General features: G+C 38.1%; 1 protein-coding gene across 2 annotated transcripts in view; it reads right to left on the bottom strand.

The window, feature by feature from the left end:
* CTTNBP2 (cortactin binding protein 2) overlaps nucleotides 1-13,891 on the bottom strand; it is a 91,303-nt gene that overhangs the window by 54,974 nt on the left and 22,438 nt on the right. For both annotated transcript variants that reach the window (XM_064142067.1, XM_064142066.1), the window contains exon 3: nucleotides 4,464-4,688. In XM_064142067.1, the coding sequence (XP_063998137.1) occupies nucleotides 4,464-4,688 (225 nt within the window). The remainder of the gene's footprint in view (nucleotides 1-4,463; nucleotides 4,689-13,891) is intronic.

The raw sequence follows: 13,891 nt of genomic DNA, 5'->3' as shown, positions 1-13,891 counted from the left end.
TTCTACTGGAACAGGAAACTGATTCATGCTTCTACAATATGAGAAAGTTTTGCAGGACTAAAGGAAAAATAATCTAAGAAAAGCTGTGTTGAAGAAGTAGTTTAAAATCTTACAATGAATAAAAATTTCACTTCAACAAATGAAAGAAGAATTGCATATTGTAGATTCAGATTATAATTTGGTGAAATTGTATTCATGTCAGAGGTAAAGAAAATACAGTGTCATGAATGTATGTGCTGGTTTGAGGCTAACTGGAATATTTTAATGACAAAAATTAGATTATGGGATGTGAAAAGAAAACAGTGGTGATGTCTACTTCACTCATAAGCTTGCTGAGATGTTTAAAAACAAGGACACAAACATAGATAAGACAGTGTGTGTGTGTCTCTGTTTCTTGGAGTCTGTGTTTCTCTCTGGGCTTCTTCTGTGTAACTAATCCACCTGCTTCTAACCCCCCTTGCTGATCCTCCAAACCCACCTTGCATGTAAGGCAAACTCTGGGATAAGGTAGAGAGGTGGAAAGAAGGTGGAAGGGTGGTTGGAAGCCCCTCCTGGGGACTCTCATTTCTGGGAGGGCTGTTGTGTTTCTGTATTACCTTTAACTTGTATATTTCTGTATATAGCTGTATACATTTGTAATATCTTGTAAATACCTGCTTGTATATTATGCTAAGCTGTAAATATAAAGCTTCATTCCTTAACTTTCATCTGGCTGAGTCTAGTCTGGGTGATTTCATAAGAGTAGGGGGGTGGGTAACTCCCAATCCATCACAAGGGAGGTGGTGGAGTCGCCGTCCCTAGAGCTGTTCAAGGCAGGATTGGACGTGGCACTTGGTGCCATGGTCTAGCCTTGAGCTCTGTGGTAAAGGGCTGGACTTGATGATCTATGAGTTCTCTTCCAACCTTGGTGATACTGTGATACTGTGTGAATATATTTACTATAAATTGCAATGTGGGAAACAAGATGGCCTTGGGGATTGGCAACAGCTATAAAATATTTTGTCTCAGTCAATGCTTCAAATATTGTTGTGGCTGATAGATGCAAACAAGAAACTCGAAACTCAAAGGCAAAAAAAAAGCAACCAACAGAAAATCACCAACAAACCAGGCATTGCAATATAACAGCTTTTCAGAAATTACAACTCACTATTCCCTGTGCTCTCCAACAGAAGATGAAATTACTTAGTTCTGGAAGCTGCAGATGTGTCTAAAGCTTATCATTGATTTAAATGCATTTAAACAAAAGCTAACAGCATTTTTAAATAACGGTGTTGTTATTCTGCAGTTACACTATAGACTTGAAACTCATGCCATCAAGAGATTAGCACAAGAGTCAGTCTGCAGTTGTCCCCAGGATAATTTTTTCCCAAGTGGAAAGTAGAATTAAAACACAACGGAACACTTGACAAAAAGGGAAGCAAAATGGCAGACAGAACAAAGAATAAATGCTGCATGAATTCACACTTACAGATGAATTTGTCTCAATGTCCCAACATTTTGAATCGTGTTACCTGTCTCTAACTTTCATTTCCACTTTCTACAAAAGAGTGGTAAAAAGCATATAACAGTATTGATGTGGTATCTATTAGAGCAACAGGAAATTTGCCTCTTGAATTCATACCATTATCACAAGAAACAGTAAACTAAGATGAAGAAATCAGTATGGGAAATTACACCTACATTATAAATGTCATATTGGCTTCAAATACTTCAAAATCTGGCAATGGAGGGGCTCCAGGGGGTTTCTGAGCTTCATCTGCTTAACCCACACACTCCACATACTGCATTTCACCCTTTCTTACGAACAGTGTTAAGTATATGAAAAATAAGGTATAGAATTATTTGTCATTGCTAAGCCAACAAGTTCAGCAAAAACTGTGTGGTCTGGATGATTAAGTAGTGAGGTGGACTGTGAACTGGTTGAAGGGATGAAGTCAGAGAGTTGTGGTCAATGGGGAGGAGTCTAGTTGGATGTCTGTAGCCAGTGGGGTCCCTGATGGAGTCAGTACTGGGACCAGTCCTATTCGATATATTCATCAATTGAGCTGGATGAGAGTACAGATTGCACTGTCAGCAGGTTTGCTGATGACACCAAACTGGGTGGAGTGGCTGACACACCAGAGAGTTGTGCTGCCATTCAGCAAGACTTGCAGAGGCTGGAGGGTTGGGCAGGGAGACAGTTAATGAAATTCAACAGGAGCAAGTGTAGAGTCTTGCACCTGGGAAAGAACGACCCCAAGTATCAGTATAGGTTAGCACCTGACCTGTTGGAGAGAAGTGAAGGGGAGAGGGCCCTGGGGGTCCTGGTGGATGGAAGGTTGACCATGAGCCAGCAATGTGCTCTTGTGGTAAGGAAGGCCAATGCCATTCTGGGGTTTATTAGAAGGGATGTGGTGAGTACGCTGAGGGAGGTTCTCCTCACCCTCTACTCTGCCCTGGTGAGGATGCATCTGGAATAGTGTGTTCAGTTCTGGGCCACGCAGTTCAAGAAAGACAGAGTCCAGCAGAGAGAAGAGGAGACCAAGGGGTGACCTCATTCATGTTTATAAATACATAAAGTGTGAGTGCCAAGAGAACAGAGTCAGGCTCTTCTCAGTGATGTCCAATGGCAGGACAAGGGGCAATGGGTGGGAGTTGAGGCATAGGAATTTCCATGGAAACAGAAGAGTTTTTTCACTGTGAGGGTGATGGAACACTGGAACAGGCTGCCCAGGGTGGGTGTGGAGTTCCTCCAGCTTCTCTGGAGATATTCAAGACCCATGTGGATACATTCCTGTGTGACCTGGCCCTGCTCTGGCAGGGGGGTTGGACTGGATGATCTTTCAAGGTCGCTTCCAGCCCCTACCCCTTCTGTGATTCAATTATATTAATGACAGTACTGCTGCAAATGAAATTAACAAGATATGATGACCACTCTGCATCTAGGACTGGCCCCTTTCACAGTTCTTCACATGCAGAAAAAAATATTATTTTTTCTCAGCATTTAAATTTTTTTTTCAAACAATCCAGCAGCATTTGGATGCATTACAAGCACTTCAAATCAAGTGAAATATCCAACAGTAGCAGTTATGAACAGTTTCTTTTTGGTTAAAACACATGCAAAAACTATGAGAAATTGATATAATGTTTTTAAGCTTGGGAATGCAATAAGATTATAGTGACAATGTTAGCAACATTTTCTCTATTTTATTATTGCTCCAGCTGAGGGATTGTTTCTATAAATTAACTGTTGTGAAATTGTATTACTTCCAAATAACTGCAAGCAGATTTTAATATATGATTGAGATGGAACCAGCTTGCCATAATGTTACAGTATCTTGTTTGTGAACATTATATATTAAGAGATTATTTACATGCAAAGCCCTTTATTTGATTTTGAATTGACAAGAGTAGCATTGGTTTCTCATTTTACACTATCTTCTATGTCTCTCTTCCCCCACCCTTGTTTTGGCTACAGCATCTGAAACTGGAAAAACCTTAAAGACCTCATTTATTCCTTTAGATGGCAGATTTGGACTAACTGTCATTATTTATGAATTTATGATCTAATTATAACCTATACAAAGTGCACTACATGCATACACTAAATCATATGAGTAATGTAAACATCTGGAAATCTGTCAAAGATTTGACAATGGGTAAAAATGATAGCAAGAAATTCATAGCATACCATAAAGAAGCAACCAGCGAGGACCCTCCCAGAGGTGAGACAAAGAGGGCGGTTAAGACAAGAGTTGTCCTTTAGGAGGCTCAATCTTGAATAAAAGATCTTCACAAGGAGAGCAGTGCAGAAAGACTGCAATACTGCCATTCCTGGAACTGAGCTATGCAAATTTGCAGATGACCAGATATACTGCTGATGACCATCAGCTTTAAGAACAAGGTTAGACTAAATCACCTCAATGAGCCTCCTTCAACCAACACATCTGTCTGTCTCTGAGCGTGCATCCCAGTACTAATGTATCTGCAAACATACTTGGTCCAGAATTAATTTTTTACACCAAGTGTTCTAAATATGCAGAAAGTATTTTTTAAAGTTACAGTTTATTTTCAGTGATTTATGAAACACAAACACCTAATATAAAATGTAAATAAATTATTTAGCTTATGGTATTTAGGTTAGACCAAAAGTAACAGTCACTGCTCTAGATTTCAATGGTGTTGATTTAAAAATGTATTGTGACTTGCTTTCTCAGTGCACCTGAGCTATCCACTTACTGCATTGACTTGTACCAAATAGATTTTATTTAATCCAGAAGTAGAGCTAAATTCACAGAATCAATAAAATATGCACACAAAACAATCACTAGAAAATTAGCACCCCAATATATACAACTATTAAACGATCACATTTTAACATACTTCATAATGACCAATTTAGATAAAGATGTGCATTAAAAAAAAAGTGGCATGAAAGAACAAATCAGGAAACTGAAAAGGAGAAAAGTTTCATAGCAGGATACCTTTTTTTGTCTATTTTCAGCAGCAGCCAACTGAGCTGCCATTCTTTCTTGCATTTTCCTGCAGTGAGCCATCACAGCTTCTAAAATGGACAGAGGGTTCATGCATATTGGCTTCTTTTCTTTATCACCAGCACCTGCCTCAAAGTCTCTCTGAAGAGCCAGAAATGGGTCACTCATATTAAATCTTCCATATCTTTCCTGGATAAAAACTTCTTTGCGACGGGCCTAATAAGAAAACCAAACAGATAAAAGAAATAAACCTAAATGCAATCTTTGGAGTCCATCCACACACAGAAAATACTTAAACCATAGGCCAATGCTGTATTGGTTATGCTGTAAAAACATTTTCTTTAGGTATTTGGTTACAATTTCTAAAAGAAATACATATGTCATTATCATCAATACAATTCTCTACACAAAAAGACCCCTTCTCCCTCTTGATGCAATACAAAAATACCAATTTGGTGCAGTTTCAGAAGTATCAGAAAAAACCAACATCTTGTAAAGTGGCTCATAGACAAAGAGAAAAGGGAAGGGAAATATTCTAAGAGAAAGCTCTCTATTTCCACGTACTACAATGATGCTACTAACAAGATAGGAAAACATGGTTTGTGTGTTTGCTGCAGTACCAAAATGTGTATTTGTCAAAAGATCTGATTGTATGTTTACATACACAGAGTTTTTTATAAGTAAGAGAAGACAAAAGAGCAAAAATACAAAGGCTTTTTTGAAAACTTCCTGATCATGTTTCTTCATGCTATTATTTTCAAACAGAATTATTTTTCCAATCTACAGTACAACATTTTGTTGTCATAACACAAAATATTACAAGCTAAAGGTGAGAGGAAGTTTTTGACACATTTCTTGGTCTTCAGCTCAACATAAAAATAAGATCAGTTTCAGAGAAGGTGGTTTTATACATTTAATACACAGTATACTAGAAGGCCACAGGTAAGTACAGACTTCATAAATAATACTGTTCCAAAATCTCCTGTTTAAGAGTCATATAATTGATAGGGGATGGGAAAGAAAAACTATCCCCCCCCCTAAAAAAAAACCACAAACCAACCAAAAAAAAAAAAAAACCCAAAATACCAAAATGACAATGATTTCTAAAATTATGTTGTGGTGATGTAGTGCTTGCACTTTTAACAGACAGCAGAGGAAAGAAAGCCCAAACCATTGCAGCACAACATTTATAAGAAAAACGATGGCATGTTACCTTAAAAATTAAAACAGTCATCAAAGCATTGCCTGCATATTGTGATGCTTGAAATACTTTTAGTCTGTTTTTCAAGTGGATAATATAAATAAAACTTGAAAATATTTGTAAGAAAACCCCTGGTCTTTGGGGCATAACTTCAGAAGTAAATGTAGAGAGTCCACTCAGACCCAGTATCTAGCTAGGCTTACAGAGTCAAGTAGTGGCTGGTTGCAGATAAAATTAAATTGGTAGAACCTAGTTGTTTGTTGGAGGTGTTTGGGTTTTTTTTGGGGTGGTGGTGTTTTTTTTTTATAAATTCAGTTGCAAAAAAGCCCTAAATCAGTCCATTATTTTAATATCATTAACATAGACTTCAAAATAAAGTAAGATAGCTAATTCCAAAGGTAGTATTACAAAGCCAGACGGGGAAGGGCTGTATCTGTAGTTTCCTGGTTCTGTGTATACTGAATTTAGAGAACAGTCTGCAGCTTAGGAATTGATACAAAGAAAGCAATTGAAACCAGAAACTTGATCTTAAATGTATTACACAGTGATAAACAAGCCAAACAAGATGACAAACCCATGAAGGTTAAGAATTTAAATTCATGTGGAAGCACAGTCCATATATAAACTATCAGCAGTGTAAAAACCACTTTATACAAAAGTGAGCCATCAAAGTAAAGGGAAAATATTTTTGTAGTAGCTCAGCTGTAAATAAAAAAGACCACCAGAGCCTTCATCCTTAAATCCAGAGACCAACAACAAAAAGAGAAGCCAAGTATATTAAATGATTTCAGAGGCAAAGGCCTTTGGGGAAACAAAGGTAGACAATCAGTGAAATAATGTGTTCTTTCCATTTTTTCCTATGACTTATGATTAGCTGTCTTCTTGGCACACACTGTTAAGTATACAATATGAATCTATTCTGTGGAATGCTCCTTCAACATAACATAACAGCCAACAGAGCAAGCAAAGTTTATTGTGCGTCTGCCAAATAACAGCGGGACTGGGTAGTTGGATTTATTAAGCAAGAAAAAGATGAAACTATTCTAGAAGGGATGAGCTCCATCTGAATGAAAATCAGGACAATCTGCAGGCATAAAGAATTTACATGGATATAAGAAAACCTGAAAGCTGAAGACTGGAAAAAAGACAACGCTCTTGATCAGCACATGCATTGGGATAATAGACTCTGTAGGGCTGAAGTCATAACTATGAGCCCTTAACCACAGGATAAAACAGACTGGCAACTCTCAATTTGTAAACAGCAAAGTCATCTCAGGGTGCTTCCAACTAAAAAGGGAGCTAAATTTAAAACATTCTATGTTTCTACACAAGGACTAAAAATGTAATACAAAACGATGAGATGAAGATCATAGAATCAGAACGGCCTGGGTTGGAAGGGACCTCCAAAGTTCATCTAGTCTAACCCATTCTGAAGTAAGCAGGGGCATCCTCAACTAGATCAGGTTGCCGAGAGCCCTGTTGAGCCTCACCTTTAATATCTCCAGGGATGGGGCTTGATTTCAAATGAAAATACTAAAAAGATAAAGGAAAAGCTTGGCAGAAGGGAAACAATGAGTAGTTCCTTAAATGTAGGTGCAAAGTGACAGAAAGACAAGCTAGGCTGTTTTTTTTCCACATGATTCCTCCAGCCTCCCAATAATACTTCTGTCCTTTTGCACTTCACTGAAGTATATCAGATGGGACAAACAGAATCAAAACATTTTCTCTCTTAGACCATCCTCCAGGACTTAATTTCAAGCCCTAAGAGCTATCAGTAATGCCAAAACACCTGTTCTTTGCAATACTCATTGCCTAGGGAATGTACAGTCTAATATCATATGTGTGATGAATCCTTTAAAATAGTCTGTGTAATATGGTGGCTGTGCTAAAAGAGCATTAGCAGTGTCTCACATTCAAAGTTTAATTGCACAGTAAGTGACATTTAAAACATTGATTTGTGAGTAATTAACTGAAAGTGTTTTCAGACAAAAAATTCAAAAGCACAGAACATGCAGAACATGGAGCCACTGTAGAAGGCAATCAGGACTACTGCACGGGGAAAGGTGCTATAGGAATTTGAAAACTGTCAGCTCTGTTCTTCTGTACATACTCACTGACTAGCCTTTTAATAGAAGGACTGAGACTCAAAGTATTTAAAGTTATGAAAAGAGGACTATAGAAAATTTATAATTTTTATAGTCAGTGGCACACAAAATTATGACTAAAGAGAAATCCTCCAACAGGCAACTGCTAATGAAACCTGACAGTAAGCACACACAAATCAAGGAAAAAGATCTAAAACCAAAGGAACAAAAAAACCTCTTAAATGTTCATTAATTCATAGAATCATAGAATCAACCAGGTTGGAAGAGACCTCCAAGATCATCCAGGCCAACCTAGCACCCAGCCCTAGCCAGTCAACTAGACCATGGCACTGAGTGCCTCAGCCAGGCTTTTCTTGAACACCTCCAGGGACGGTGCCTCCACCACCTCCCTGGGCAGCCCATTCCAATGCCAATCACTCTCTCTGTGAAGAACTTCCTCCTCACATCCAGCCTATACCTACCCTGGCACAACTTGAGACTGTATCCCCTTGTTCTATTGCTGGTTGCCTGGGAGAAGAGGCCACCCCCCACCTGGCTACAATGTCCCTTCAGGTAGTTGTAGACAGCAATGAGGTCCCCCCTGAGCCTCCTCTTCTCCAGGCTAAACAACCCCAGCTCCCTCAGCCTCTCCTCATAGGGTTTGTGTTCCAGGCCCCTCACCAGCTTTGTCGCCCTTCTCTAGACACGTTCCAGCACCTCAACATCTCTCTTGAATTGAGTGGTCCAGAATTGGACACAGTACTCAAGGTGTGGCCTGACCAGTGCTGAGTACAGGGGAAGAATAACCTCCCTTGTCCTACTGGCCACACTGTTCCTGATGCAGGCCACTACTGCAATAGAATAAAAGCTTAAACTTATTTACAAATGCTTTTGACTTCAGTCCAATAATAATATCACAGTTATACAGAACTTTTAAATACTAACACAGGAATTGAAACATTAAACATGGAGATTAAAAGAAAAGTTTAACTGCTACTTGAAAAGAGCATAAACCTGAAGTCCATTTATAGACAGGTTGGTATATGGCATTATGCTAAATTAAGGATGGACTAGTAAAAAAAAAAAGAATAAAAAAAAAAACATCTTCAGAGAAGAGCAGAAGCTGCTCAAAAGGTACCACACAGCTTCACCTAATGGAAAAGATAAGTTTAAATAGGGCTTTCCAGTGTGGAACAGAGACAAAGGAGAGTCATGCTAGAAGTGTGCACACTGAAAGGGCAAGTAATAGTTGTCCCATGATCTAATGAGGGGAACTGCAGCTGGACACAAATTATTCTTGCTGAGAGTAGATAAGCACCAGAACGTGTTGCCCAGGGAAAACACATAACCACTGTCACTGGAAGATTTCCAAAACTAGATTGGATAAGGCCACCAGCAACTCATTCCATGTTTGACGTTAGTCCTTTCAGCAGAAGATTAGACTGAACAATCTCTCGAGGTGCTTCCAACTGAAATTACTATGATTAGTGATTTCTTCTAGGACTGTTAATTTTTGTCTTGTAGGTGCTGGCAATCTCCTCAAGTAGCACATGACAGAAAGGAGCTCTCAGAGAAGAAGGAACAAGCACTTACTTGTGGAACAAGCTTTATGACTTGCTTCACAAGAATTTTTTTGTTATATGACTTAGAGAACAGAGCTTTTATTGTGTGACACTGTAGGAGGAAAAAAAAACAACTCAACGTTGAACAATCCTAGGGATTATGCAACTGTGTGACACAGAGGAAGTGTACTTTCAAGTATTGCCCCCTAGGCTTGCACCAATACAAATCTGGAGGATCAGGCTGTAAAGTAAGTGGATTATTTTCTTACTCACAGGAAGTTTGTCTCCTATCACATACAGCAAGACACTTCACTCACACTTACATCTTTCAGGCTGACCCTTTGCAGTCACTGACCCTACTTATGTACTGGCAGATAAAGACTATCAGCAGAATGTACAAAGAGAGGAACAAAGGAGATGAGGCATGTGGACGATGGGCTGTGGGAAAAGTAGCAAATCCAGTAGAAGAACTGTCTTGCAAGTCACTTGTTTCATATGTTCCACTTCATAAGGAAAAAAAAAAGATAAAAAAATACTTATTTTCAGTGACCAAACTGAGAATTAGCTTTTTCCCCTGTTATTGAAATAAAAATGTAAGAAGGCAAGGAGGCCTTCAAATAGTATCCACCCAACTGTGGACTTTTAGCTAAAAACATAAAAAAGTGAGGTAAAAGAAACAGAACTAATTAGTAAGTATGAAATAAGCCAAATAACAAATCCCATAACATTAATCAGAATATGTCATACTGTTAGTTTTCTTTTGGTAATAATCTGCATTGATATCAGTTACATACATTTGCTGAAATGAATTTACATAATTGGTAACAGAATATATAAGCAATGGTGTTTTTAACATTGCATTTTCCCCCAAAACTATCTTAGTTTCCTCTTCAGTTACCTGCCAAGTTAAGAGTTCAGCAAGTCCAAGTCTTCCATCAGCAATTGATGATAAACATCAAAAAGTAGGACTGCATGTCCTACACTGCTGTGGAACAATGGAACTGCATTAAAGCTGCCCCCTAGGCCTTAAACAAAATTTCCTTCCTTTCAAGAGCATTTGTTCCTCTGATTAATTTCCTTTTCCACATACACTAAGATTGTTTTGACAGATGTTGATAAATTCATATTAACATTTTCTCTTGTCATATGTATTAGAGAGTGGTAGGAATGTTTACTAAAATTAGCCATCACTGAAGAGGAGGCAGCAAAAGCTTCTTTTATATACTATGTTAAAGATAAGGATGAGTCCTTAGTGCTAAATAAATTTGAAAGGGTAATAGCTTTTTAAAAAGAGGATAGTGTCTGAAGGAGAACATGTTTATGACTTTTATTAACTGAAATTATTTGCTGGAGCTCTTTATTTAAGCAAAAGAGAATTATGGATGAATACATACTTATAATGAAAACACTACTTTCTGAGATACCTGCAAAATACTTGGGTGGGGGTGAGGTGGAAGATATAATTAAGAATGAATTTTAGTAGTCCTGTTGCACAATAGTTTTTCAAGGCTTTATTTGTTAGCTTTTTTTGGGTTGTTTTTACTTTTAAAATGCAGGTGTAAAATATAAGATGGTACTTCCACATAGTTTTACAAAACAGAGTGAAAATGGAAATGTAAACATCAGTGACTGCTGAAAAAAAATGCTATGCTGCAGTAGGTTTTCTATGAATGAACTCCTCAGAATCTGAACTCTAGCCCAAATTCCTCTCTTCAGCATTGTGACAGTGCATATCTATGCAAAGTCTACAAATTACCTTTTCATGCATTCATGAAAATCTATCTGCCTAATATACACAAACTGTTTGTATCCATGTTAAGTGTCAAGTATCATAAGACAGAACCTTTTGTATACATTTTAGGGATAAAAATGATGGAAATTCTCTGAAGAAGATTGATGATTTTAACAGGTTCTAGTTTATAAAGAGTAAAGATAATAGAGAGAATTGAGATACAGGAGAATGCAATCAAGATGTTAAAAAAACACCAACACACAGATTGGTTATGCTCTGACAGACCTAATTGTGTCATATTACAAAAATCACTCTTAACAGATGACTGATCAGAATCACAGAAGAATTCAAATTCTTTCAATAGTGGTTCTAACAAAGACAATACAGTACACTTGTTTAGTAATTTCTAATGCAAGACAAATGCTCATAAAAAGCATTCAAAACTATCTTGAATCAGTGAAGTGGACTGCAAGAAAGTGGAGACATAACCAGTTTTTCTAGAAAAGCTATCCCAAGCATGAACCATTAAAATAAGAGTAATAACAAGAAGTTGCATTATTCTCATATTCACAACAGCCTAAACACTTTTCCCAGAAATTTCTGATTCACAAAGTGTCTGTTTCTCTCAGAGTCACATTACTTTAAATCCAGCTTTTAAAGATTTTTTTCAAGACAAAAAGCCCTACATATAAGATGATATGCTGTTTTATAAGGCTATCCAAAACAACTTCCATTTAAAGTAAGCAAATCCATCATTTTAAGGCATAAAAGGTCAGACCTTACCTAGCAGCTGATGAAAACAACAGCAAAACAGATTCTCTCTGTTTCATGCTAAGTATCCAAATATTTGGTGTGAAAAAGCTGCTCAGTTTCCTCTTCTCTGCAGTAGGAAGCAGACTCAACAGAACTACAACATGCTTAACAATTAATTCAAATCTATTTGTGCATAAAAGGACAGACATTACATTAAGACTTAAACACTTCTGACTTACAATATAACAGAAGGCACTGAAGAAGAATTATAAACCCAAGATAATGGTGAAGCCTGAATTTCCTTAGGGGCCTAACTTCAGAAAAAGACTACATCACCCAATAGCACCAGTTTACTATTACCCTAAGAAGAATCTTCATGCAAAGAAGAGGTACAGACAGCCATATGCTTCTGATTTTTCACTCCTAGTTTTCTCCTTTAATGAAAATTCACTGTTTTGGACTTCTGAATTCCAAATCAAAACAGACAATGTTTCAAAGCTAAGCTCACTTACTAATCAATCAGTACCAATAAGAAAAATAACAACAATATAGTCAATAAAAATACTCTTCATTTCTTACAGATGTAACAGGTGAAAACTCAAGCCTTGCACTAAGTCTCCAAATGAGGAAAAAGAAAAGAGCTCAGGTCCTGAAATGTGTTTTTAATTCAGAAGAGCCATCCAGATGTTCAATATAAAAATGACACTAGACCTATTCTATGACAGCTTTGCTGTCTGATGTTTAAACACTTGAAAATTATAGGCCAATATTTTGTAAGGAAGTATCACTGCTTGATGCTCTGATTGTCTAACCATCCAGACATTTATTTCTGAAAATAATATTGGATTTTCATACTTCTAATGAGTCTCGACAGATAGAGTAAGACTTGAGCTTTCTGGTTACTTTAAATAATAATTTGTCATCTAGACTTCTTTCCATGTTCAAATTTACAGTTCAAATTCATGCAAATCAGTTCATAATTCTTTGCATGGAAATGTGTCAGCCCTTCTTCTGAAGTACTGAAAAAAGTCTGACTTTACCTCTAACCAAAAAAGGAACATTTTTAACACCCACACTTAACAGTTTAAAAGTTTCTTCAGCTCAGTAACAGTCAAAACTTACCAAAGACACAACAGAAAAACTTTAAGTCAATCTGTGTTTCTTCTTACTTTACAGCATTTAGATTTTCATATTTCCAAGCTATTAAAACATCAGTTAAGAAAAAAAATGCCATAATACTGCATGGCAATTACATGAGTAGCAATTTTTTTAACTATATTAAAGAAAAGGTATGGCATATTCCAGGTTTACAGTGCAATCACCAAGCAGTTACTGCAGCTTCACAAAGAGAAAGTATCACAGTATCATCAGGGTTGGAAGAGACCTCACAGATCATCAAGTCCAACCCTTTACCACAGAGCTCAAGGCTAGACCATGGCACCAACTGCCACATCCAATCCTGCCTTGAACAGCTCCAGGGACGGCGACTCCACCACCTCCCCGGGCAGCCCATTCCAGTGTCCAATGACTCTCTCAGTGAAGAACTTTCTCCTCACCTCAAGCCTAAATCTCCCCTGGCGCAGCCTGAGGCTGTGTCCTCTTGTTCTGGCGCTGGCCACCTGAGAGAAGAGAGCAACCTCTTCCTGGCCACAACCACCCCTCAGGTAGTTGTAGAAAGCAATAAGGTCACCCCTGAGCCTCCTCTTCTTCAGGCTAACCAATCCCAGCTCCCTCAGCCTCTCCTCGTAGGGCTGTGCTCAAGGCCTCTCACCAGCCTCGTCGCCCTTCTCTGGACACGCTCAAGCATCTCAACATCCCTTCTAAACTGGGGGGCCCAGAACTGAACACAGTACTCAAGGTGCCACTTAACTGATCTGATATACTTCTAGAATAATTTGCCCTCCCAGTGGATGAAGGGAAGGCAGTGGATATAGGTTTTCTGGATTTAATTAAGGTGTTTGAGACTGTCCCTTAATGGTATCCTCTGGACCAACTGTCCAGCTGTAAGACAAGTGGGCTCACTGTGAGCTGGTGGAAGGGTTGTAGTGAGTGGGGTTACATCTGGCTGAAGGCTGGCCACCAGTGGT

The sequence above is a fragment of the Pogoniulus pusillus genome, chromosome 4 (assembly GCF_015220805.1).
Source record: "Pogoniulus pusillus isolate bPogPus1 chromosome 4, bPogPus1.pri, whole genome shotgun sequence".
NCBI lineage: Eukaryota > Metazoa > Chordata > Aves > Piciformes > Lybiidae > Pogoniulus > Pogoniulus pusillus.
The sequence above is the reverse complement of the archived record's forward strand: the minus strand, read 5'-3'. Positions and strand labels throughout refer to the sequence as shown.